The sequence below is a fragment of the Mustela putorius genome, unplaced genomic scaffold, assembly GCF_011764305.1.
Source record: "Mustela putorius furo isolate JIRA1106 unplaced genomic scaffold, ASM1176430v1.1 tig00003845_pilon_pilon_pilon, whole genome shotgun sequence".
Classification (NCBI taxonomy): Eukaryota; Metazoa; Chordata; class Mammalia; order Carnivora; family Mustelidae; genus Mustela; species Mustela putorius.
This window is the reverse complement of record NW_025421998.1, coordinates 35,735,007-35,762,591: the sequence shown is the minus strand read 5'-3', so window position 1 is coordinate 35,762,591 and position 27,585 is coordinate 35,735,007. Positions and strand designations below refer to the sequence as shown.

At 42.1% G+C, this 27,585-nt stretch overlaps 1 protein-coding gene and 1 pseudogene across 5 annotated transcripts in view; both read left to right on the top strand.

The window, feature by feature from the left end:
* CDK6 (cyclin dependent kinase 6) overlaps window positions 1-27,585 on the top strand; it is a 241,466-nt gene that overhangs the window by 194,278 nt on the left and 19,603 nt on the right. For all 5 annotated transcript variants that reach the window (XM_004776429.3, XM_013047832.2, XM_004776430.3 and 2 more), the window contains exon 6: window positions 25,600-25,650. In XM_004776429.3, the coding sequence (XP_004776486.2) occupies window positions 25,600-25,650 (51 nt within the window). The remainder of the gene's footprint in view (window positions 1-25,599; window positions 25,651-27,585) is intronic.
* Window positions 19,408-19,491, top strand: LOC123387062 (annotated as a pseudogene).

The following is a 27,585-nucleotide window of genomic DNA, read 5'->3' as shown; positions in this document are numbered from 1 at the left end:
GGAGGCCAGGCCGAGGCAGAAAGGGCTCTGCCTGGCTGCTGGCCCCTTCGGAGACGCAGCCCTGCCCCGGCGCAGCGCCAGGCCACATATCAGACCCTGTGGCCTCGCAGTCTGGGGGCCCACGTTGGCAGCCACGGGTGCTGACAGCTTCGGTCCGTTGGTGTGGAGTTCCGCAGACAAAGAGAGCGGGACCACATGCCACTCCATGTCATTTCTGTGGGACGGAAGAAACCTTGAAGGCCCTGGACGTGTGTGGAACAAAATGGCTGCTCCAGTCGTTGGAGTGCAGGCTTTCCTCCCTCTTTTTGTGGGGGGGTGTTGGGTGGAGGCGGTGGGGCAGGCCTTGGGAAAGGAATTTTGGCCTTCTCAGGCTGCACACACCACTTGATGGGTAATTCTGCGCTTAATCTGCCTCAGGAGCAGATTTCACAAGCCTTTGTTTTATGAGACTGGATTAGTCCTTAGGGTTAATTATTCGTCATAGAGGAAGTAGTATAATGGAGTTTAAAATAGACTTCTGGAAGCCAGGGAGGAGAGGGTCCCAGAATATCGAATTGCTTCACGAAAAGAGCGCGTGGCCATTTTTATTACAGGCTTGGAATACAAGGAAATAATCGTGATTTGAATTCTGTAAACATCAAAAAATACTCTCTTCTTAGGAATGGCTTCTGGTCAGGTGAGGTGTTCCCCTATCTGTAGGGAGCGTCCCTTCTCCCAGAGAAAATACAGCCAGATTCTAGTAAAGAATGACCCTGTGTCTTCAGTGCTGTTGCCTTCAGCAGACTCTCTAGAATCTCCACTTGTGAAATGATAAAATGACCACTTTAAGAAATAGGAAGAAGCTGGATCAGGACTCAGCAGTTCTGACTGAAAAAGCCTCTGGGTTCTGAGTGCCGCATCTGACCACTGCACAGACAGCACTGATGGCCAAAAAACTGGCTCCCTCTCCCTGCTTTTCTGCCTTCTCCTGTCCCCCTCAGGGCCCACGTGAATAGCACACTTGGCCTTGTTTTTTTAGGACCCTCCGGAGCCATTTCTTTGCTTTCATCATCTTTCCTAGAACTGATATGACCATTCCGCAGGGAAGAAACAAATGGTACACTTGGATGAACTCTGCAAAGCACAAAGAGCTTCTCTCTTACCCCTGCTTCTGAAGTGACTTTCTGTATTAAAAAAAAAAAAAAAGACAGTCCTAGGCTGAATGGTAAAACCTCGGTTGTATCTTTTTTTTTTTTTTAAAGATTTTATTTATTTATTTGACAGAGATCACAAGTAGGCAGAGAGGCAGGCAGAGAGAAAGGAGGAAGCAGGCTCCCTGCTGAGCAGAGAGCCCTATGTGGGACTCGATCCCAGGACCCTGGGATCATGACCTGAGCCAAAAGCAGAGGCTTTAACCCACTGAGCCACCCAGGCACCCCACCTCAGTTGTATCTTATGTGGGATGTTTTGAACTGTGGAGAAAGCACTGGTGATAAAGCACATGGACTGTAAGTAATGGTTGACCTGCTTAACAGAACCCAAGGAAGGCATTCTTGAAAAGCACTTGAGAACTCCAGTTACCACTGCAGATGAAAGGGACGCGAATAGACCTCATCAGCTCTGCCTCTTTGGGGTCATCCTCCAGGTTAAATGGCAGCTCCTCAGGTGGCCGTTCCTCGCTGCTCTGTTCTTCGTCACCAGAAGCCTCTTACTTTCTTCACAGCACTCATTGCTTACGTAAGGGTTCTTTTCCTTTCTCCCTCCCTGAACTGCCAGCCCCACGAGGTCAGGGACCACGTAGTCCCTGTGCTCAACACAGTGAGGAGTTCGTCCCAGTTCTACAAATGTGCAGAAGGAGCAGATGGGCTACTGAAGGCCGGGGTGGCCGACTGGCCCCAAGTTCCCCACAGACTTGTAGTGCCTCAGGATCTCCTCTCTTCTTAGCTTCAACTGAAGACCATGACTTGGTCTCAACAGGCTCACCAGGGTGGTTTCCATTCACTCATTTTTCTTTTTTAAAAAAAAGTAGACTTTTTCTTCAGGCAGAGACTCATGTCCACTAAGTGCTTCATAGTCATCTCTGAAGGACACGGTATCGTGACAGCGTCGCAAGAACGGGCTTTGGAGCATTGGGTTCTGCCTCTGCCACTACTTGGTTGGGTGACACTGACTCATTGTTAACCATAATCTCTCAACCTTCATTTCCTCAGCTGTAAAATGAGGGTATTAATATAGACTTCCCACTTCAGGTTGATCTGAGGTCAAATGAAAGAGTGCGTATAAGCACTGAGCTTTCGGTCCTTCCTTGCATCTATGGTGGAAAACTTAAGCCACTGTTACTATGGTTCGTGTTATTAAAGAACCTTGGTGTATCATTTTTCTAGAACAGGATAAGTGGTGGCTTCTTGTCAAAAGTAACATCGGACATGAGGAGAAGTCAGTCAAAAAGCCCGGATAGGACCTGGAGTTCGGGGATTCTAGGCAGAACCTCACACCTAGGACACAAAGCATGAACTTAGGTCACAGCTGACTGGGTGGTATGGCCAGATGACTCAATACTGAAGTAATGACTAATATGTCACAGGGCTCCCTGTGTCCCCTCCGCCCCACCAGAGTCACCACAAAGGCTAAAACTGATCCTGGCGTCTGGCAGAACAGGTACATAGCATACCATGAGTTGCAGTAAACCCATCTAATAAGGTGAGAGAAACCAGGCAGGGCTGTCTTTGGTGAGAGGTCTCCTCACTCCTTGAAAGGGAGGATGGGGGATGGGAGGGGAGGCTCGGTTTTATTTTCCTTGGTGCCTCACAGAATCCAGAGTGCAGTCCTCAAGGCCTGTCAGCCCTCATGGAGACTTGTTCTGAGCCCCAGGAAGCAGTGCCTCATGCCGGCTCATAGGGAAACTCCAAACAGTCAGCAGGAAGAAACGCAATCACAGATGAAAATGATTTTGGCTCACTGTTTCTTCAATGCAGTTTTCTGAGGCGGGGTGTGGGGGGTGGGTGACGAAGAGACATTTGGCTATGAGAAGTTCATTGAACAGAATGTACTTTAACTGTTTCCTTTCATATCTGGGGTTGTGTGGCTGCCTCACTGTTTTCAATCAAGAAAAGAGCCATGATTTAGGTATTTAAGGATCTCACTGGATATAATTGCCTTTTAGACTGGTTTGTAAGGCAGATGCTCCCCTCTCCCATCTCAGCTGGAACTCAGAGAGGAGCCCCATTTGTTTTGTTTTGTTTTAAGATTTATTTATTTGAGAGAGAGAGAGAGAACACGAGCAGTGGTAGGAACAGAGGGAAAGGGACAGAATCCTCAACCAGCCTCCCCAGTGGCACGGAGCTCAACGAGCGGCTTAATCCCAGGACCCCAGATCATGATCTGAGCCAAAGGCAGACACTTAACAGACTGAGCCACCCAGGGATTCCTTGACTTTTTAAATAATCTTACATCCTATGTAAGTTTTAGTTTTAAATAATACATATGCTTTCATTTAACAAAAGTAATACATTGTTGTATAACAGTTTTTAAATATGAGTAAAGAATGTAAGAGAAGCCTAGAGCATCTTGCTGTACTAGAAGGTAAGAAAATGTTTTCAAAATAATAACAACAATGGAGGGCGCCTGGGTGGCTCAGTCAATTGAGCATCTGACTCTTGATTTTGGCTCAGGTCATGGGGCTCGTGGTCTCAAGGCCATGAGACCAAATGCCACTCAGGCTCTGTGCTGAGCACGGAGTCTGCCTGTCCCTCTCCTTGCTCCTCTGCCCCTTCCCCTGCTCTCTTGCTTGCTCTCAAGTAAATAAGTAAATAAATAAAATAATAATAGAGAAGTTGGCTTGAAGAGACTCCTGGACAAATCTGAGACCATTTGAACATAAAAATGCATGATTATTACAATGGATTATGACCCATTAAAATAATGAATTCTTTTACTGAATAGAACAAAATCCATGAGTCCATACTGATGCAAATAGATAAACAAAAGGGAAGAAAAAACTTTCTTAATAGTGGAATGCTAACTAATAAATACAGAAGGAATTGATAGGAAGTCATCAGTGAATGCTAAGACTCAGAGTGAACATTTGATACAGATCAGAAGATTTACATAATTTCAAAATTGCTCTCCACAAAATACTTTTTTTTTTAGGAAGGTAAGAAGAAAGTAGAAGAAAGAAAAACCATAAACCGCTGACCCGAAGATTATCATTATTAATGGTTTAACAAATATCTTTTGACTGTTCTCCTATGCATTATAACGTTTCAGTTTTCTTCAAAAAGTGAGCTCATGCTTTTTTGTAACCTGCTTATCTCATGTAAAAATATATCCTGATCTTATTTATGTGTATTTAAATTCTCCCCAACACACAGTAAGCATGTAGCGAATAGTTACTAGCAGTTTGCTAGGATTTTCAAAGCAAGATTGTGGTATCTGTTCTGGTAACTTACGTTTTCCACATTCCCATGACTATTTGCTCAAGACTAATTCCTGGAAGTGGAATAGTGAGGTAAAGAATATTCAAAAACCTAATTGATAGGGTGCCCAGGTGGCTTAATCGGTTAACTGTCTGCTTCTCTCAAGTCACAATCCCAGGGTCCTGGGGTGGAGCCCCTTGCTCAGCAGGAAGTTTACTTCTCTCTCTGCCTCCCTGCCATTCGTGGGTACTTTCTCTTTCTTTCTCTCTCTCTGTTTCTCTATCAAATAAATAAAAATCTTAAAAGTAAAAAACAAAAACCTAACTGATGCATGGAACCAGTTTGCCCTCCAGAAAGATTGTTCTACTCTGTTTTCCCACCAGTGGTATATAAAGCACATGCCTTTTACTACAGTTTTAAGGAGAAAGATTGGGATTAATGTGTGTGAAACGCCATCCAGAGTAGGACCTCACAGTTGTCAGTTAGAAAATAATAGCTGTCAAGTCCTCTTCTCTCTGTATGCAAATAGATTCTGTTCGGGCCAAAAGATGAGGACCACTGACAGTTTCCCAAAGGCTTGACACATATAATGGCATTTCTATTCATGCAACAAGCTCCAAGGTGGGATAGAATCTGATTTTTGTTGACCCAGTCATATACCCTGTCATATACCATATAGTCCTCTCTTAGTATCTGTTGGAAAACCCGGTCACCCTTCCTGGAGCTGGAGTCTGCCACACCAAGGTAAATGATGGAGAAAAAAACCAGGTTCCTGATTGTGATGAGCTAGCATTGAACAGCTTTACAGTCAACACAGAACCTCCAGGACGGCTTCCTTCACTTGAACTTAACATGCTTGAACACCAGCACCCAGTGCAGTTTCCAGAGATGGACAGTGCAAGATGCAGGATAGAGAGGTACCCCGTGGGCCGCTGAGCAGTTTGTCCTCTCATGCAGGCTGGTGCCCGAGGCAGCCCTGACCAGCCGACTTCAGCCTCCAGCTCGTTGGAACAGGAGGCTGTTACGACCTGATCCATATGTGATACAGATCGTAAAGGAGAACCAAGAAGAAGATATTCAGAGAGCTACGCTGGCATCCAAAAGATGAGAAATCAGTAGAACTATACCATGATGTGGATTTGCTTCTACTTTCCCTTTTGGCTTCACTGGCTTTCATGTTCTCCCGTGATGACAGTTGGGCTGAGTGAGAGCCGTTAGTCAGATCCAGTAATAGAATTAATCTGTGGTTGGAAATGACTGTTAAAGCAAGTGCCAGCCTATTCAGTTGTGGTTTTTCTTCCAGCTTCCAATTGTGCCAGCCTTCCAGCAGAAGGAATAGAGGCTGTGGTAAAGGAAACCGTTGATAAAGGAAAGAAACCAGAAACTGTCACTACCCATAACAATAAAACAACAACAACAAAAAAAAAAATCAGAGAAAAGGTGGGGGAGTCAAAGGAAATTGTACAAAGCAGTTTAGGCTTGCACAGTCCAGTGTGATCTCTAGGCAGGAGGCTTAGCATGGTAGTTGCTCAGGCACGGACTCCCGATTTTCCAGTGAGAACAGGAAGGCTTTAAGTACCAAACCCCAGCTCTCTGGTAATACTGAGCAAGAAAGCTTCTCTTGAGGGAAGAGAATGACTAGGGCTTAACTGAAGTTATTTTAATCAGCTTCCTAATGTGCTCCTCAGATCACTAGTATGCAAAGGCAGCTGGAGGTCTGGTCACCTAATTGTGTTAAGAGTTTATACCATTTTCCTCGTTACTGAATTTTGTATAACAAATACTCAGTGAAGTTGCTACCATTGATCAGTGATCAAGAAATGCTTATTGTGGGGTGCCTGGTGGCTCAGTCGGTTAAATGCCAGACTCTTGGTTTCAGTTCAGGTCATCATCTCAGGGTCCTGAGTTCGAGCCCCACATCAGGCTCTGTCTCGGCGGGGAACCTGCTTAGAATGCCCTCTCCCTCTCCTTCTCTGCCCCCTCTCCCTAGCTCTTTCTCTCTCTCTCTAAAAGAAACAGATATTTTTTTTAAAAGGGCAGGGGAGGAAGAAAATGAAATGTGTATTGTAACTGAGAAGTGCTTAGCAGTCAGCGTCCTCATTTGCTGTTTTATTTTAAGAACTTTAGACTGTTGGTTTTCCATGTGTTTTCACCAGAGAGTCAAATTTTTTTAATACTTTAAAAAGAAAAAAAAAAAAACCTTAAGTATATCTGTACTCGGTGAACCAGAAAATTAAGTGGCTCTATAAAAAAACAGAAAACATAAGTTCCGGAGTTATATTGGAGAGAATCTGGAACACAGACACGTGGAACATTTTACTACATTCGAGTGACAAAATTAACTATTTTATAAGCTATGCTACCATAGTTCAGTGTTTCTGAGATGTTCATTTTTCTCATATTTGAATGTTTTTTGGATCAGTGTGCAACTTGGCAATCAATTCAGTAGCATCTTCCATTTGATGAGATATGGTAGTTCTGCTTGAAACACAGAAGTTAGTCATTTTCTTCATATCATTGGTATCTAAGAGCTGGTTAACTTTGGGGGTCAAAGACATTTTCGGGCATTAGTGGCAAAATTTCATTTGTGGACATTTTTATTGTAAGTTAGGATGTAAGTGACGTTCCCTGGGACATTCAGGGAGTACACTAAGCAAACTGAGGCTCAGAATTTAGGTCATCCCCTTGGGTCATAGCTGGCTGGCGACAGAGTAAGGCTGGAGTCCTGGCTGGCCTGGAGGGACCTCACAGGGTGAGTTGTCCTGCCACCTGTCAGAGCCCACGCTTTGCAAAGCAAGACTCCCAAACAAGTGGGGAGAGGTACCAGGGAAATTCAGCCTGAAGTGAGGGGATTGGTGAAACCTGACACAGTAGGACGTTCTGTGACAGGGCTGTGGGATTGGTGTGGCCGTGTTGCTCCATGGCTCCAAGCCCAGCCTGCAGACTCTTGCCTGGTACTGGGGGCTTCTCTCAGGGACCAGTTTATCTTTTGAAATTAATTATGTATAAAAGAAATAGTACTCATGCTAATAAAAAATGACATCAGAGATATACTGAAGATATATTTAGGTAAATTGAAGGAGAGCCATTCCGTTACCACATAAAGGAAAACGTAAATGCCCTTTAGACTTCTCAGCATGCAAAACCAAAGTAATCAAAGGGGTGTGTGTGTGTGTGTGTGTGTGTGTGTGTGTGTATGTGTTCATAGGCACTAAATTTGACACAACCTGAAAGTGCTTTTTTTAACCAAATGTTTCATTTCTAAGGCTGACCTAAAACCTCCTGTCCATTTACCCCAGTAGAGAATGTGCAGTGCAAACATCATAAGAGTCATATGCCCTCAACCTCCTCATTCTTTTTTTTTTTTAAGATTTTATTTATTTGTCAGAGAGAGAGAGAGCGAGAGAGCAGGCACAGGCAGACAGAGTGGCAGGCAGAGGCAGAGGGAGAAGCAGGCTCCCTGCCAAGCAAGGAGCCCGATATGGGACTCGATCCCAGGACGCTGGGATCATGACCTGAGCCGAAGGCAGCCGCTTAACCAACTGAGCCACCCAGGCGTCCCCAACCTCCTCGTTCTTAAAAATTCATTTGTTTCGTAAATAAAACAAAGACTTCATGCTGAGGCCAAAGGTTGACTTTAATATTTGTTCAGTAACGTTAATGCTGCGGTAGGTTGCACTGAATATATGATAAAATAGTATCAATAGGCAATCATGATTAGCAATATTGATTCCAGCCCCTACACTTACCACATACATGACTGTGTCTGTTTAAGGTACAAAACTCTCCCCAGCCCCAGCTTCCTCCTCTATAAAATTAGGCTAGTAATGACTGCTTCAGTAAGCATTAGCAAAATAGGTCTTACCTATAGTTCTTACCCCATTTCATCACGCAAAATGCATATGGCTGTGTTAGAATTGAGAAGTAGAAATTCTCAGAAGTGTTGCGAATGATAAATAAACATAAGAAATAAAATGTTCAGACTCACTGCTAGTTGGGGAAACATGCATTCTAACAATAATTTATTAATGCGTTCAGAAAGAGAGAGTGTATTTCATTTACTACCTTATTGAAGGGGAGAGAGGAAATGGTCTAACTAATTAGCTTTACTGCTCTGGATACTGGGTAAGAAAACACATTTCCCCCCATATTTGTGATTTTCCTGACTGCATCATCTCTAAATTTTCTGAGCCAGTGACCTTTGTGAATAGCCCAGCAGAATATCACAGGTAAATTAAATTCAGAGATTTTGCCCAGAGATATGGCCTGAACAACAGCATTGAATCTTTGCACATTTAGACACAGTGAGAAAAAGAAGAGAAACCATGGATGGGTGCAGATGGGGGTTAGGTAACATAGAATTAAGCAAAAATGAATGACTCTGGAGTGAGAGTTCATTCTGTTTGCTCCTTGATTGATTCTCTGCTGAGAAGCCGAGTTTACCTCCCAGCCGTTCTAACTGCTGCATCCACATAGTTGATTATTTCTGTGGCGTGTCTGGGGTATAGAGTGGGCCAGAGGCCCTGGTTATCTGTCCTTTACCAGAGGAGCGGAGGTGAAGCGGCCCCCTGCCTGCACTCCCTGATTCGTTAATCAGTTACAGAGCCAGCCTTGGAGCCAGCGTCCTTTCCATTCCACGTGGCTAAGTGCCGCTATCTTGTTCTAAAGAAGTCTCTACTGGTAGCACAACCCGACCCTGTTCTAGAAATAGCCTTGTTACCTGACAGGAGCGTCTGCCAGGATGACCGTTTAAAAGTGTTCTGGGGAGCTGGGATTTAATAAGTTTTGTTTTCCCCCAAGAGGAAGTAGTGATGAATCCTGCACCAAAAATAACACTGTAACTGCTAATTCTGCTTAGTAGGTGGTTTCCCAGGGATGATCCAATGCAATGAGTCATCACTCTGATTGCTTATTAGCACATTATTTCTCTTTTTTACCAACCCCCAGTGCTTTGGGTTACATGTTTTTGTTTTTTTTTTTAACCTTTTTTAGCCTTTCTGGGAGCCTTACAGTCTTCATACTACTGAGTATAAACCCCCCAACATGCCCCTCTTTTCCTTCGTCTTCCATTCTTCAAATCTGAAATAATCCATGACTCGGGACAGCAGTCAGGATTATGGCCTCAGACAGCAGAGGGACAGTTTCTCCAGTTGGTAGCAGCTCCATTTCATGCCCAGTAAAATTTAAAAATGTAGACTAATGTAAACAAATGTGTGGGACCTATATTGAGAAAACTGTTAAGTTTGAGAGGGATAAAATACCTGCATAGATGTGGAGAATAGTTAAATGATAGGAAGATGATATATTTTCCTGAATAAGAAGATTGGATATTGAAAAGATACAGGATCTCTCCAAATTCACTCATGGGTTTGCAACTCCAATCAGAATCCCAGTGGGATTTTCTAAAATGTATTTGAAGAGTTAAATTGGTGAAAATAGCAAAGAATTAAAAAATATATATATGAAGGGATATGAAGGGAGGTTTTCCACCCCGAAGCCCTAAATTGCAGCTATAATAATAAAAACAATCTAGGGGCACTTGGGTGGCTTAGTTGGTTGTGCATCTGCATTTGGCTCAGGTCACAATGTCAGGATCTTGGGATTGAGCTCTGCATCAGGCTTCCTACTCCCTCTCCCTCTGACCCTCCCCACTCTCATACTCTCTCTCTCTCACACAAATAAATAAAATCTTTAAAAAACACATATATAGGTTTTTTAAAAAAGCAGTCTAGTACTAGCAGAAGAAATCATAGCAAAAGACCCCAATTTAGAAAGTGATGTGATTTATCAAAATCATAAAACCTGTAGGACAGAATGGCTTGTTTAACAAATAAGATAGGGTAACTAGTCAACTTTTTGGGGTGGGGGAGGGAAATGATAATCTCATTGGAGTCTTTATTCCTTATGGAGGAGCAAATGAAGAGGTAGTTAAGAGAGTTTAGTGTTAAAAATGAAACCATAAAAGGATAAAGAAACTATAGGAAATCCTTCTGACCCTAGAATGGACTAGACTTTCAATGCATTAAAAAGTCACAGAGGGGGGCGCCTGGGTGGCTCAATGGGTTAAGCTGCTGCCTTTGGCTCGGGTCATGATCCCAGAGTCCTGACCCAGAGTCCTGGAATCGAGTCCCAGATCTCCCAGATCTGGCTCTCTGCTCAGCAGGGAGCCTGCTTCCCTCTCTCTTTCTCTCTGCCTGCCTCTCTACCTGCTTGTGATCTCTCTCTGTCAAATCTTAAAAAAAAAAAAGTCACAGGGGGTGCTCCTGGGTGGCACAGACAGTTAAGCATCCGACTCTTGGTTTCAGCTCTAGTCATGATCTCAGGGTCCTGCAGCGCAGAGCCTGAGTGAGACTTTCTCTGCCTCTCCCTGTTCCCCTCCCCTGCCTCAAATAAAATAAATCTTCTTTTTTCTAAGTCAGGAAGAAAAATATTAATATACCTGACTGTATAAAAATTGAAAACTTCATCAAAAAATTAAAATACCTCGAATTTAAAAAGGACTGGGTCATCTTGGAGAAAAATATATGTATGCAATGAAGAAGGGAAAGTCATGATTTCCTTAATGAATAAAGAGCTCTTAAAATGTATTGGGAAACGCACAGCATACCTCAGTGTAGCTGTACCACTTTCTTGTCCCATTATGCCCAAGTCACAGTGCTAAGGTTTTATAAACAGAATGCAATTCAGACAACCCAAGAGAATGAGAGAAAGGTCAATCTTATTTTTCATTCACATATTCTTTGTTCAAAGACAGTTTAAGGAAACTACACGTTATGCTATAAATACTTGAGGACAGTTTGTCCACACTGACACTTCCATTTCCTAAAATGAAACCCTCACTGGCCCACAGGGAGAAAAAAGGCTGGCTTTGTTAACCAGCTTTATTTCAGCAAGCACATCCATATGGTAAGAACTTCCTCTGATGAGTCACCCACAGTTGTCAAACACCAACTTTCCTTTGTTTGACCCGTGCAGAAATAAGGTCTGTGGAAACACAACGCAAGAGTCTGAATCATTTAATTGTGTTTTTTTTTTCATATCTGAATTTGTATCCGTCACAAACCCAGGGTGTCCACCCTGAAAAATGGCATTCTTCAAATATCACTGAAACAATCCCATTCAGATGGGTCTGTTCTGTCCAGATAGTCTGTGAAATTTCTAAGGAATGTTGTGGGCTTTGCTTCCTGTGTTAAATTGTTGAGTTATCACACATTATTGGATTCTGCCCAAAAATGGGCTAGATAGGAATATTATATTCATACAGGATACCAGTTGTCTGTACCATTCAGAAACAAACAAACAAACAAAGATTATTATTGCTTCTTGTCATAAGATAAAACTCTGTCTAAAAGGGTAGGTAGAAATGTGTGTGCAGATAATTTTTTTTTTTTAAATATGTCCTTGATTCTTGTCTTCATAGAGGTTTGAATCGTATTCAGTCACAGCTTTGTTATGACTGCTGGCCACTTTCTTGTCTCTTTGTTCTGGTTCAAACCAAGGACTCTGGAGCCCAGATTCGGATCCTGCTCTGAGGGAGGGTGCCTTCCTTTGTCTGGCAAAAGAGGGGAGATCTGTAGAGATACCATTTTATCCATTTGTTTATAAAAAGAGAAAAGAATTGAGGTAATGCTTGTGATTTTTTTTTAAGTACCCACCCATCATTAAAAATATAAATGTACTAAATAAGTCTTAAAAAAAATTAAGGTGGCTTTTGGGTCAGAAAAATTTTATCCTGAGACAATAAATGCTAACTTTTGCTGATCACGGCACTACTCTCTCAATACTAGTGTCACATGGGGACGGCATCACAGGGCCAGTACCCATATTTGTATGCTAAGAAGAAATTTTTTTTCTTTTTTTTTTTAAGGAAAAATGAGAAAATCAGTCTTCTGCTATTTGGAATATTTTTAACCAAAGATTGAATCCAATTTGAGGATATTTTTGGATCATTTGTAAGACTCTCTGAGTTGATACTTTTGGTTCTTTTTTGAGCAAAACTGCTTTTTTTTTTTTTTTTTTAAGTAAGCCACTTCAACGAACAGACACTTCTACTTGAGAAAATTTCTAGTGATTATTTTCCCCCAGAATCAACATTAAAACCGTCAGCCCTGGATTATGTCATTTCGATGACAGATGGTTGATGTCAATATTGGAGTGTTTGCAAGAGAAAGCATGTGTGCATGAGCACAGAGGTGCTCAGAATTATATACTAAAAGGCATACCCACGGTAGAGCTTGTAAGACTCTCCGTGGTGAACATGTTGTGTCGTAGACAAAGCCTAGTGGATTCCTAGAATATATGTAAGAAGTGGCTTTGAAAGCCACATTTTTGTACCGCTATTATATGTAATATTTGCTCTTGGGGTGTGTGTCATCAGATGGGCTGACTTTTACATTTGCTAACTTTTATTCCTTGGAGGGCAGTGCATCAGAGAGAGAAAACTTGATTCGCTTGCATCACCTGAAGTCTGCGTGGCTATTTTGTTTTCCCTTTGTGTTGCTGATTAATCTCAGCACTCTGTTCTGCTACACCTAGGCAGCATTTAGAATCCTTTCTCAGCCCAGCTTGAAGCCTCTTGCTACCAGTGAATTAGATTAGACAACGTAAAGATACTTCTTGTGGTCTTTGATAAGTAGCTCCGCCCCATTTCTCTTGGTGGCTGACTCTGTAGCAGATGCACTTGCCTTAGAACTGTTTCTCCATGTCAATTGGTGGTGCTCTTTCCTTAGGCTACAGTTGACCCTTGAACAACACAAGGGTTAATTGAGGGCACAAACCCCTCCCCAGAGCAGTTGAAAATGGATGTATACCTTTTAGCTCCCCTTGAACTTAACTACTAATAGCCTGCTGTTGACAGAAAGCCTTATTGACAACATGGGTCTCAAAACATGTTTGTATGTTACGTGTGTTAGACACTGTATCCTTCCAATGAAGGTAGAAAAGAGAGAATGTTACTAAGAAAATCACAAGAGAAAATATGTTTACAGTACTGTTAAAACACAAGCCCACATATAAGTGAGCCTATGTAGTTCAAACCTGTGTTGCTCAAGGGTCAACTATATATATTTTTCACAGTCATTTGCTGAGAGAGAGTCATAGCATCTTGAATTATGGTATGAGGAGGGAGCTTACCAATAATCTAGTCCCTTATCACATAATGGCAGTGAGTTGTTAGGAAAAAAAAAAAAAAAAGAATGAAACCTGTCTGGACCACCTTCATTCATACTGTTTTGAAAGAAGCTCATCTGATTTTTCAAAACAGCCCTTAGAAATAACGATGGTATTTTTTTTTTTTTTTTTTTTTTAGATTTCTCTGTCTTGGGGCGCCTGGGTGGCTCAGTGGGTTAAAAGCCTCTGCCTTCGGCTCGGGTTATGATCTCAGGGTCCTGGGATTGAGCCCCGCATCCGGCTCTCTGCTCAGCGGGGAGCCTGCTTCCTCCTCTCTCTCTCTCTCTCTCTCTCTCTCTCTGCCTGCCTCTCTGTCTACTTGTGATCTCTGTCTGTCAAATAAATAAATAAAATAAAAGATTTCTCTGTCTCTCTCTTTTTAATTTCTTTTTCTATAGCCTCTTGTTCTGGGTTTCCTGTAGAGGGTAGCCAACAATCCCCTTCTCCCTAGAACAGAGAAGCTTCCTGGGATAGTGCTAACACTAGGGCCATCATGGGCAGACTGCGCTGGTTGGTCACACTCTTCCTGGGTGCCCTACCCAAATGGCCAAGTACAGAGAGGAACATGGGTCCCAAGGTTCTCACCCATGGACTAACTAACTCCCAGTTAACAGCTTTTCTTTCCCTCCTAGGAAGGCACAATATAAAGAAAGAGGTAGGGATGGTAGACAGATGATTTTATGATGGAGTCTGATGATAGAAATGCTTCACCCTTGCGAGTTACTCAGATTTCTTTTCCCTCCGCTAAAACTTTCTTTCAAATGCAAAGTATTCTTGGTCTGATATTAGGGTAAGAGTGAGGATGAAAATGTAATAATACGACGAGGAACCCAGCCTGTACAAAACACTTGATGTATGACGTTTCTTTCCTGCCTTAACTTCCCTGAGCAGGGCACCTGGGTGGCTCAGTTGATTAGGTGTCTGCCTTTGGCTCAGGTCAGGATCCCTGAGTCCTGCAATCGAGCGTCATGCCAGGCTCCCTGCTCTGTGAAGAGTCTGCATCTCCCTCTCTCCCTGATGTTCTCCCTGCTTGTACTCTTCTCTCTCCCTGTGTTAAATAAATAAAAAACTCAGCTGACAATTCACAGAACTGTACCCCTGGGGCTAATAATACATTATATGTTAAAAAAAAAAAAAAAAAAAAAAAAAACTGAGCAGTGTGAACAGAGAACAAGAGATAAGGAAGGCACTGTGAGAGTACTGAACATATAATTGGGGGTGGGGAGGGACTTACCACAAAGTATATAAAATGAGCACTTGGATCGCAGACACAGAATGAGATAGATCATGTTTGTTTGTTGCTCGTCTTGGACAAGAACATTTTCAGAGAGAGAAGACTTGATTCATTTGGGTCAGCTTGAGTCCAGGTGGCTAATTTGTTTCTAATTTTAAAGGTTGGAAAGATACTGTATTTAGTAACATGAGGAGGAAAGTGTGTCTTACCACCGCAGCCACCAAACTCATTGTTGAAGCCCTATCCCCCAACTTTGATGTTATTTGGGATTAGTTAGGGTTCTTTATGTCAGGAGGATGAGAACCCCATGATGACATTAGTGCCCTTATTAGAGACCCAAGGGAGCTTGGTCTCCCTCTACCATGTGAGTACACAGCAAACAACTGGCTGGCTGCAAAGGGAGACAGTCCTCCCAGACACCAATCTTATTGGCACCTTCATCCAAGACATCCAGCCTCCAGAACTAGAGGAAATAAATTTCTGTTGTTTAAGCCACCCAGCCTGTGGTTTTTTGTTAGAGCAGCCCAAGTCCACTGAAACAAGAAAAGATAGCACTGCAACAACAGAAAGGCAATTCTTTAATTAAATAAGTATTTAGAGCATAATTATTTCTGGCATACAACAGATAATACTTGTTGAGGTGGTTAGAAATCATTTTTTTTTTATCTTAATGACCAGTTGGGCTTCTTGAGTCATCTGTAAAATTGACTAAGTCAGTAAGTATATTAATTTGTAAGATTTGTGAGTGTTTCAGGAGTCTCCAGTGGTTTGGTGAGGTCTGGTTTAATTTTAATTCTCAATTTTGAATTGAAAAACTGGTAGGGTTTTCCTGTCTGCCTCTCTTAGTGCTCGCTCGCTCTCAAGGAAGTCACTCACACATAGCCCAGTAAAATACGAGCCCTCTGTGGAGAAATAAATTATTCACAGCTGGTAACAAGGAAAAATTAATCCAGCTATTTATTTGTAAGGAAACGACCAGACTCCGAGTCCCCTACTGTGGGCAGATAGGGCAGCAGCATCTCCCTTCCCTGGTAAGGGTTTTTTCCTGTCAGTCTCTGTCTCTGTGGACAGAACTTCATCTCAGATTCTTCTTTTTGCTCCCATCCTCGCCATGTATGACTTGGGCTTTAAATTTTTTTTATCCCTGCCCTTTCCCACCTTTATTTATTTGTCAAAGAGAGAGAGCGCACCCCTTCCTTTCTGGGCTGGTTTCCTTTTGGAACCTCTCTCCCCTCCACACCCTCTTTAATCCCTCACGCTGTTTGGCCTCCTTCTACCCTTCTTCTCAACCCTTCTCTTTCTTTGTCTTCCAAGAAGCCCATCCCTGACCTGCATACCTGGGTGATCTAAAAGCACCTGAGGGCAGAGTGCCTCTCTTGTGTGCCTCTTGCTACTTCTCTGATGGTTTTAGTGAGATTTTAGATTTCAGAGACTAATTGTCAACCAGCCTCCCCCCCCCCTTTTTAAATACCCCTTATTTGGGGTGCCTGGGTGGCTCAGTGGGTTAAAGCCTCTGCCTTCAGCTCAGGTCATGATCTCAGGGTCCTGGGATCGAGCCCCGCATCGGGCTCTTTGTTCGGCAGGGAGCCTTCTTCCTCCTCTCTCTCTGCCTGCCTCTCTGCCTACTTGTGATCTGTCTCTGCCGAAGAAAGAAATAAAATATTCATTTAAAAAATAAATAAATAAATACCCCTTATTTGCGGGACAGTACTGTCTAGTGCCACAGACCAGTTAAAACATAAACGGATACAACAATATCAGTCAAATAGGTTTGGGCTCTAAATGAGTATGCATCTGTTCGTGTGTAGATATCTAAGCAAATACACAGGCTCGCACTTGAATTACCCACAGGCGAGCCAAGGGTGCGAATTTTGAGATGGGAGGGGTGGAAGTAGATGGGAAGAAGGGAGAGAAGGCCTTCTCAGTGGGGGGGACAGTAACCATTCCTGTTCCTTAAAGGAGTGCCCTCCTGAACAGAGTTGGCAGTTAATCGCGTGCTCTGGATACAGAAGCAAGTAAGGGCTGGCCCTGTCCACAGCGAACTTTCAGTTTGGTGGGACAGACCAACAGGGAACTGAGGAATAGAAGTGAGTTAGCATACGACTAGGGGATACAGAGCTGAGGTGAACAGAAGGCATACAAGTGGTACTATCTAGCAAGTCACAGAGCTGGGGGGGGGGTTACTTCTGATTATAAAAGTTTTTAGTGCTCATAAAGATGCTGAGGAAAAAATTATAGAAAAATGCAGAAGACAAACAAATCACCCATAATCTTGCCATCCAGAGGAAAGCAGAAGATAGTTCTGTTAAAACCCTTGTTTATACAGAGACTTTTTTAGCTTATTATTTTTGGCTTATTATATTTTTTGGCTTATCAGATTAGTTCTAATCTGATAGAGTCAGGTGTTGGGGGTAAATTGAGATCTTCTTAGTAGGTTACTCAGAAATTACAGAGCAAGTCTCCAAATGGGTGCTTGACTGAATATATGGTAAAATAAATGTCACTGCACTCTAATACCATGTACTTATACCTTTTTTATGTATTTGGGCTTAGAGCAGTTTTTGATTTTTTTTTTTTTAAGATTTTTATTATTTGTCAAAGAGAGAGAGAGCACAAGCAGAGAGGGAGCAACAGGCAGTGGGAGAAGCAGGCTCCCGGCTGAGCAGGGAGCACTATCCCAGAACCCTGGGATCAAGACCTGAGCCGAAGGCAGACACTTAACTGACTGAACCACCCAGGTGTCCCCTAAAGCAGTTTTTTACCATCCTTCTGAATCCGTTGCTTCGAAATACATTTTCTTAACTGTTTTTTTAAACCACTTTATTGACTTACAGTGCATATACTGTACAATTCACCAATAAAAATTCGGTGGTTTTTAATTCAGTATATCCACAGAGTTGGGCACCTGTTACCACAATCAAGTTTAGAATGTTTTCATCAACCCAGCAAGACACTCTATTCCTTTAACAGGCACAGGCACATCTCATTCCCCTCAAGCCTCGCAGGCTTAGGCAGCTCCATTAATCTACTTTCCTAGCTTTGCCCCTTCTGTATGAATGGAATCATGCAGTAAATACATGGTATTTTGTGACCAGCTGCTTCTTTAGCCTGCTGTTTTCAAGTGTTGTTCATGTCATAGTACTGCTTCATTCCTTTTTTGTTTGTTTAAAGATTATATATATTTCTTAGAGAAAGAGAGAGAGAAAGCATGAGCAGGGGGTGGGGCGGAGGAAGAGGGAGAAGCAGACTCCCCTATGAGCAGGGATCCTGATGCCATGTGAGGTAGATCCTAGGACCCTGGGATCATGACCTGAGCCAAAGGCAGATGCTTAACCTACTGAGCCACTGGCACCCCTGCTTCATTGCTGGTTATGGCTGAACGACACTCCATTGTATGCCTATAGGACGTTCTGTTATCCCGTTGTCAGCTGACGGACCTTGGGGTTGTTTCCACTTTGGGGCTGTTATGAAGAGTGCTACCACACGCATCCACGTCCAAGTGTTTGCGTGCACATACGTTACCAGTATTTATCTTGGTATGCTTAACTAATCTTTTGCATGTTTTTCATTCTCGGATTTCAAAGCACTGTTCTATACATTATTTTTTATTATAAAGGAACATGTGTAAAATTAAGTCAGTTACCTTCTGGTCTTCCCACACCACCCTCTCGTCACCTTGCTCATTCAGCCTGGAAGCTTAAAACCATGCTGCTTCTAACCCCCCAAGACATGTTGAGTTTTTTACCAAATTCAGATCACCTTCCCTTATATGTCTTTGGGTCCTTTCCCATCTGCTCTCTCCCTCTGAGTTAGGTCCTTGTGATCTCTCTGATTCATTCTCTGACCTCCCCATTGGCCTCCCTGGCTCTGTCTTCATCCCCTCTGAGTGACTCAGGAAACCTCTGCCATAATCAATCTTTCTAAAACACTGCTTCTGTTTGCTGTCCGTTGGAGTCAGGCAGACCAACTCTGCCACTCACTGAGCAGAGCTTCCTTGATTAAGTTTCTTTACTTCGCATCTGTAAAAGACAGTCAGTCAGACTATCTCCCAACATTTTAGTAAAGATTAAATGATTGTCTTGAGCTTTTGTCTCCCAAAGTAACATGAGATAAACTTCTTTATTTCAAGATCCCACGTTTGTATCTCATGTCTCCCACAGAAGCAAGGATCATTATGGTAGTTTGTTATATATATATACATACATACACAAACACACATATACATATATATTTATAGATATTATAAATTTATATTTTATATATTTGTATTAAAATGTGTAACTGAAATATATGTATATTATATAGTAAGACCATATATTATATAATATTTATATTTAATATATATTTGGGGGGAAGGGTTATCTCCCAGCATCTAATGCAGTCTTGTGTGCTTAGTGGGTGATCACTCAATTAGTGTTTACGAAGCAAATCAGTTAATTGATTTTCTGCTTAATCTGGTTATTTGAATAGGTGGTAATTGTAAAGTGATAAGTTAACATTTTTAATTTAACAGATAACGGCTCTCTCTGTACCTGAACACAGGAGCAAGCGTAAAATAGTAAGCAATATATTTCCAAAGGTCATGTTATGGACATGGAAAATCCCTCTGCCAGCTTTGCGCAGTGGCAGTATAGTAGCCAATGAGGTTTATCTGAGGCACGATTATTACTAATTGAAAATTCCTCTGCTAATCAAGAAAGATAGCAGCTACAGCACAAGTGCAGGTCAAATGCAGGTTACTGAGGTGTTCTATAGGGTGATCCATGACTTCCTCGTCTTTTCAGTACAATGAAAGTACTGTAACTGAACGAAACCTTTCATCTTCCCTTCTGCATGAATCATTTCCTTCCCATAACAGACATATCAGCATACACGTCTCATCTGCTAGACAACATACCCTACTTCTAAATGTTTTCCACTGTTTATTGAGCTTATGAATGATAGTTACATGTTCTTTTAGTTTGTTTAAAAAGGCATGTGATCTGAAACTTGATGTTCTTTGTCATTTGACCCAAGAAAAATCACTTCATGCTTAAAAAAGATGCGGTGAGTGTTGCTAAAACTACGTACAGAGGAAGAAATGATCTTGCCAATTCCAAGTCAATCAAACCTTATTTGAAAACCTGACATTCATTCTTTTTTTTTTTTTAAAGATTTTATTTATTTATTTGTCAGAGAGAGATCACAAGTAGATGGAGAGGCAGGCAGAGAGAGAGAGAGAGAGGGAAGCAGGCTCCCTGCTGAGCAGAGAGCCCGATGCGGGACTCGATCCCAGGACCCTGAGACCATGACCTGAGCCGAAGGCAGTGGCCTAACCCACTGAGCCACCCAGGCGCCCACATTCATTCTTTGTTTTCCTGATGGTAAAGGTATAAGAGTTGGAACAAAGTAGAGAATAGTGACCCCAGAGGAGGAATTATTAGCCTTTACTATGATTTGGGCTTCCACTGTATGGTGACAAGTGTTCCTTTCCTTTCTTATTCACTATGTGAAACACTTTGTTGTCATTTGTGTATAGCAGTGGCCAGGAACAAGAGAGATGTCTACCATGTATGAGTGTGAGAAAGTATTTGTGTGTTTAGTTGCCACTTACTGTAGGTCTCCTATAACCTGGACATTTTACAGATAAAGCAAATAAGCTTCAAAGAGGCTAAGTGACTTTCCTAAGATCATTCAGAGAGAAATGACTGAGTAGCGATTCACACCTAGGACAGTTCATCACCAAAGCCTATGCCCTTTCCCCGGTTGACAAATACCTGGAAAAATCAACATGTGGGGGGGATGGGAGTGGTGTGCATTAAGGGCTGAAATTCACAAAAAGCTTTGGGAAAAATCCTTGCTACAGAAAACCCCAGGAACCATTTTGTTGTGGCATGCAGCACCTATGGTCATATGAGAAGAAAATTTACTTTGCTCTGGTTTGAAATGAATGCAATTAGTCATTGTATTTTGCAATAATCCCCTTTTAGTTAAAAAAAATGCTTATATTTATAAATTAAAATTTATTGTTTGTAGTAAGTTTATCTTATCAGCATTAACTATTATCAAGCATAATAGTGAAGAAAGGTATTTGAAGAAAATACTTGGAAATAACCTAAAATTCTCTTTCATAAAAACATAACAATGTTCAGTTTCAGATATTTTCCCCCAAATATTATTTATCTTGTCAAATAAATTGACTTCAAAGAGTAGAATGGCCAAGTCTTCCAGTAGGGTCCAGTTCTGTTTATATGGGAATTTGAAATAGAAAAGAAATTGAGGGCCGTGAGAGATGGGAGGAGGCTTATGCAAAAGAAGCTCATCATCCCAAGAAGTGAGTGTGGAGAAAATCAGAGGAAAAAGGAGGATCATAGCTCAGGTGAAGAGAAAGGAAATGTATAAAATTAGAAATGGATCCGTGAAATGTAGATTGAACAAAAGACTTTTACCGATAATGTTTGTGCACCGTTACCCAAACATTTGGTTAAATTACTGAAAGAAGTCACCTGAAGTAATTAATTAATTATAGTTTTTGATATAGTAAAATACATAAAAGTTACTGTCCTTCAGTAATGCCGTGTATAATAAAGGGATTTTTTAGTCTATTAATCCAATAAAATAATTGCACAGTTTTTATTTGGGGATGTTCTTGGTAGGTATAATCTTTCCCATTTTGCTAGTTAACCTCCCCTCCCCCAAAATTTATATATAAAAAAGAAGTGTTTTTTAAAAAATATAAAACCAGGCTTCAGATTTACTGCTTTCAGTAGAATATCTCTTTTGTTAATTTTATTTTTAAGTAATTAGTTTAAAAGAATTAGTAAGGGGTGCCTGGGTGGCTCAGTGGGTTAAGCCGCTGCCTTCGGCTCAGGTCATGATCTCAGCGTCCTGGGATCGAGTCCCGCATCGGGCTCGCTGCTCAGCAGGGAGCCTGCTTCCTCCTCTCTCTCTGCCTGCCTCTCTGCCTACTTGTGATCTCTCTCTATCAAATAAATAAATAAAATCTTTAAAATAAAAAAAATTTAAAAAATAAAAGAATTAGTAAGTATGTCACCTGGGACAGGAGGCTTCTAGGATAGCTTAGTGGTTCCTCTCCCTGCAGTGACTGAAAAATGTATGACTTTTTCATTTTATGAGCCTCTGTCTCATGATACAGAGTAAAATATTCCCTCATATCTTCAGTCATCGTGAAGGGCCCATATAAATATGCCCTGAGATTTCCAGGAAAGGTAGGTGTTTAGGCAGTAGGAAGAAACAGAGTTCAGAGTTATTTGGGACCTCCTCACATTGTCTCTGTCTGGCCATCTCTAGTTCAGCTGTCTTTCATTCTTTCTGTGTCTTGCTCTCCCCCATGTTGGTCCTTCAGCCTTCTATTTCCTTCCAGCTCGGCCTTATGTCATGGTAATAAAGAACCAGCCAAGTTTGACTCATGTATGTGTGTGTTTTAGCTGAATCATTCCTACAATTATAAAATTATTCAAGGCAGTAAAATTAAACTCTCCCTTGCCACTAAATCAAAGAATATAGTCAAAGATGTCCATCATTGTCCACCTGAAATATGCCATAAATTACATGAGTTGAAGAGTATTTAACTCAGCCTATCTGAGGAAGGAAGAAATAGCAAAGTAACCTTAGTAAAAATACAGTCCTCAGTACCTAGTGCATCCAGGTCACAGACCTGATACAGCCAAGACTTTTGACCAAAGAGCCTTATTTAAAGACAAATTGTATCATAGAATTGAGACAATCTTATTCTTACATTTTGGGATTCCACTATAGCACCCCAAAGAGGTAATCATGATGAAAGCTTTCATCTTTCCTCTAAATCCATTGTCAATTCTGCATGTGTCTAATGAACATAGCATCTTCTATCACATACAAACTTAAACTTTCTCAGCCCCAAACTGAATGGATGGTCCTAAGAATTTGATCACATTCATGACCACCTTTTGGTCAACTAAGAGTACCAGTTCCAGGTAGACTTGCCCTCCACCTTCATGTGGCTCATTGCCATTACCTTGTGACTGTGTCTTTGCACCCAACTGTTTTAGAGGAGTTAACTGCATACGGTCAGGATGTAGTGGTTCTATATAACTCAAGCCAATCCATATCCATCATCAAGCCCAATTAATAGACCTCACAGTCCCATGTCAGCTCTTCCTATGTGGCAAAAGTCATTCTGAGCCATACAGTGAATTGTTGCTTTGGAGTTTCTACTATTCCCCACAGAAGGTCACAGAGAAGTGGTTAGGATTCAGACCTTTCTGCTTCTTGCACTCATGAAAGCAGGCCAAACTCATGAGCGAGTTCTAACTCAAGGATGTAAACGCACATTTCATTGTGTGTGGCCAGGTCCAGCCAAGAGAGACAAGACTTCAGGCTTTGGAAGTATGGTGGACTACATGATCTGAAAGCCCTCTGCTAAAACATAGCAAATGTAAGATAAAATATAGCAAGCATTTGCTTCAGTGCATAGTGGAGCTAGCAAAAATGTTACAATATTGCCAAGGGAGAAAAACAAAAAGGGAGCCACAAAGCAAACCAGTGAGAGCATGAGCCCCACCAGAGCTGAGCTTCAGGCTGGGGTCCCAGAACCCACCTCAGGAAAGAGGAGGGCTAGTGCTTCTGCCTGGAAACAAATCCACTCAAGGTAGCCTGCCTTGTTTGTGTCCCAATAGCCATGGCCAGTTTCTTTTAAGGGGCTCCATGATCCTGTGGGTACCAGCCTTCTTCACGCAAGGTGAGGGGCTTGCTATGTTTACAAAGCTGCCTCATCAGCTCCTCCGATTAAAGGCGTGTCCTCGGTTCCCTCTGTGCCTGCTGACCCAGCGTGCCCATCCGTCAAGCCATCCAAGATACGTGTGATACATGCGACACAAAGAGGGGTCGTTTGTGTTTGTCCAAACCTCAGAATGCTGGTCATACGTAGTTTTGTAATTTTATACCTTAATACTAAGGAAACAGGAGTGTGAAAAGAAAGGACACTGTTGTTTCTGTGCAAGCCAAGTTCTGTGCTTTGGAAAGGAAAAGAAAAATGGTGTTATCCATTAAGATGGGAGCAAAACAGTTGTAAAACAGTTGCACTGGGGGAAGAATGTAAAAATCTAGAAGGGCCTAACACTGTGTGTCGACTATACCAGAATTAAAATCAAAAACCTAATTAAGGGGCATCTAGCTGACTCAGTCAGTTGAGTATGCAACTCTTGATCTCAGGGCTGTAAACTCGAGCCCTGTGTTGGGTATAGAAATTCCTTAAAAATAAAATCTTCAAAAAAACCCAAAACTTAAATTTAAAAAATTTAGAAAGGCCATAATACAGAAAGTATATGGAAAGAATAGAGAACTTCCATCAGTCTGGTGACTTGCTTTGTTCCTTGTTAGAGCAGGGGAAGAATTTAAAGACACTTGGACATTGGCAAAGCAGTCCAAGTACAGAAGACCATAGGCACCTGCTTGCGAGACGCCGGGTTCTCTATAAAGTGCTCTTCACACTGTCTCTGCACTGTTTCACCCCAGAGGCTCAGCTGTAGGGGCTGTCTGTGAGTGTGGAGAACACTAGTAACCAAAAGAAACGTATTACGATATAATGATGAAGCAGATAGGCTTTGGGGCAAGGCGGACCTGGTTTGAATTTTAAGTCTGCATTTTATTTGTCCTTCACTAAGTCATGAAACACCTCCAATCCTATATGCTCATCAGAAAATAGGGGTGATAATAATACTACCTTCCCCCTGAAATTTTTGTGAGAATTAAATGAGATAATGTTTGGGAAGCTCATGGCATCACGTCAGGTTCAACATTAGTGTTCTAGAAATAACAGCTGTTAAGACTCCATTGTTTGGCTTTTCTAAAATTGATATATAATATTTATACTTATAATTGATACATAACATTTTAAAAACATGGTTTCTGGTCATAGGCTACAGACATTTTTTAAAGCACATTATTGTTGAAAAATATCGGTCAGTCATTGAGCAGGGGATTAGGAAACATTTCCACATGTGCCATAGGAATATATTAAATAAAATATTTATTAACCAAGCACTAGGCCAAAGATTAGGGCAAAGCACTAGGTAAAGCACAAGGCCAAAGGCTAAGGGCAATTAGAGAAAGAGAAATTCTTGCCCTCCAGGGGTATTGATCCACTTGGGAAAATGCCAAAAACATCACCAAGTGAGCTCATTTAATTACCAGTTAAATGTTCAATGTAGACACTGAGGGCTGTGTGTTCATGGTCGCCTCTGAAGCCCGGAGTGATGGCTAAGTTCCGCAATGCTGTGAGAAAGGAAGGTGACAAAATTAGAAAAATGGGTCCTGAGGTCATGTCACACTGCAGGATCAGGACCCGTAGAGAGAGAGGTTCGCCCTGAGGAAGTCCTGCGATAGCAGAGAGGTGAGGAAAGGGTGCTCAAAGAAGTTTCCAAGTTTCCTAGAAGTTTCCAAGGTTCCAAGAAGCCCACGTTACCCCACGCTCCAGACCAGAACAGTGATGTGTTCTACACTATCGGAAAGTTGGGTAGGGCTTTGAAACCGAGGCCTGTATCTCCCCAAAGGCACTGCCGTTGCAGTGAGTGTGAATAGAATGCCCACCATGGTGATAAAACCGGGGAGTCAGGGACCCGCAAATACTGATGAGAGATCCTTACCGTGAAGTGAAATGCAAGAAAAACCTTCACTGTCCAAAGGAGAGGTGTCTCGCTTCTTTACACCTTCCTCACCCTTGAAGAATGTTTTTGCTTCCTGTGACCAGTGGTATCATGACCAATATGACTGAATGGTAACTTGAGAAAATTCTCTGTTTAATATGTATCTTTATTCTTGTAGGCCTCTTTTTCGGGGAAGTTCGGATGTCGATCAGCTTGGAAAAATCTTGGAGTAAGTAGTAACTGTAAATTTACATCAACATCCGTAGCCTTAAAGCAATCGCAGTGCCTTTCGTCTGACATTCATAATAAACGTTTATCTCTTGTCTTTCCTTCCCCACACTGCCCCCTCAGTTGGTCTTACTATTTGTGTGGTGAGTGGGGACATGGCAGACATGCTGTTTTACGCAGAGCCCATCATGATGTATGGCCTAACATAGAAGCTCTGGAAGGTTCTATGTTGCTCCTGTCAATCTTTTCCAGGATCCTCCTTCTCCACTTGACTGAGCTCCATTTCTTGTGTTCAGATGTATTGTCTGCTTGAGGCCATTTCACGTGCATCCACCATCTGAGGTGAGGTGCTTGGTTGCCTGGTAACCCATCCTTGCCCTCTGGGCCTCCTGTCCCCATTGAGTATCCCCATTGAGTCATCTAGATTGGTTTTGCATTGTTTTGTTTCGGTTGGTTGGTAAGCTCCGCAAGCCATTTTTCTTTGGAGCACCGACACAGAAAATGAGACTTCCAGGTTCTAACTGTATGTTTGTGGCTAAATTCTGTGCAATCTTGAGAAAGTCATTTAAAATGCTGTGTAAAGTGTATACACGATGCCTGGTACATAGTGAATGCTTTTAAAACGGTAGCTGTGGTTATAATTCATCATTAATTGTTTAACCTTTTTGTTCGTTAACTTCTTCACCTGAATAATGAAACTTTGGATGTAAATTCTAAGATCCTTTCTTGCACTCAAATTCTTTGGATCTAATTGTTACTTGGCTCAATGATTTGCAGAGTTCTATTCATGTCTACATGTTTGTGCCTGTGGGAGTATGGATGCTTTCATGTTTCTAGAATGTTAAGAAGGGGCTTTTCCTCTCAGAAAGCATGAAGTATGTGCACTTCTCAAGCCCCATCAGAATCAGGGTGAAGTAAGAAAAAAAAAGTGGGAGTTCCAGAGCCAGAAGTAGCCCCCCCCCATCATTGGTCTGTAACATTTTTGTAGGAATTTCAGTGATCTTTATGAAATTTTCAGTCCATAAAACTGGTGAAAAATACCCGTAAAGAAACTAATTATATGTTAATGCTATCCCCTGGAGCATGACTGCTTAAAACAGTTAGAATAAACCTGGAACTTCAATTTGTTCTTCTAGTGACTGGAAAGCTCCACTAGACTTATGATGCCAGTCCACTGCTGATTCACACCCCATGGCTTTAAGGCCTGAAACATATTTGTTGGTGTTACTGTGTGGGGGCTTCCCTGGCCCAGGGTTGCTGCCAAGACTCCTGCGCCTCCCCCTCCTCCTCCTCCGGGTCACCTTCCTCCCGCTCCTCCCCCTCCTCCTCCTGCCACTTCATAAGATGGACAGATTCAGGACAAAACTCATGTTCTCTCTTCTTCTGGATGTCAGCTTCTTTGCTCATAAAGTGATGAACCCCCCTCTAGTCTTCCGCATCACTGTTGAATGTAGCTTGTGTGCAGTGAGAACTTGAAGCAGGAACCGGGAAAGTCAGACACACCAGTGACTCTGTTAAAAGGAAAAGTGATCTTGACAGCACCCAGCTTGCCAGACCTTAAACCCGTCACCGCCTTTCCCTTATGGACATCACCTGGGCGTTCTGTCCACCTCTAGCTCTGGGCTCTGTGGACTTGTTAGCCTTGTTAGTGCCCCTTCATATTTGAAGCCAGGGAGATGGACCCGAAAGAACTTCTGACAAACATGTTTGACCTTGCACCCAAGGGAAAGCCAGTCCCCGCTGCGGCAAAGGCCTGAGACCCTAGGTTTCCAGCAAATAAGAAGCTGTGAAGTTCTGTAGGCCTTATGCCTTCAGCATTTCCTTCTTGGTTTCTAGCACTGTTTGCTGAGATTATGTTCTGTTTACTCTGCATTTGTTACTTTGGCATAAAGAAAAGGGACAATGCTGCACCCTAGTGTCATTTCTAAAGGACTTG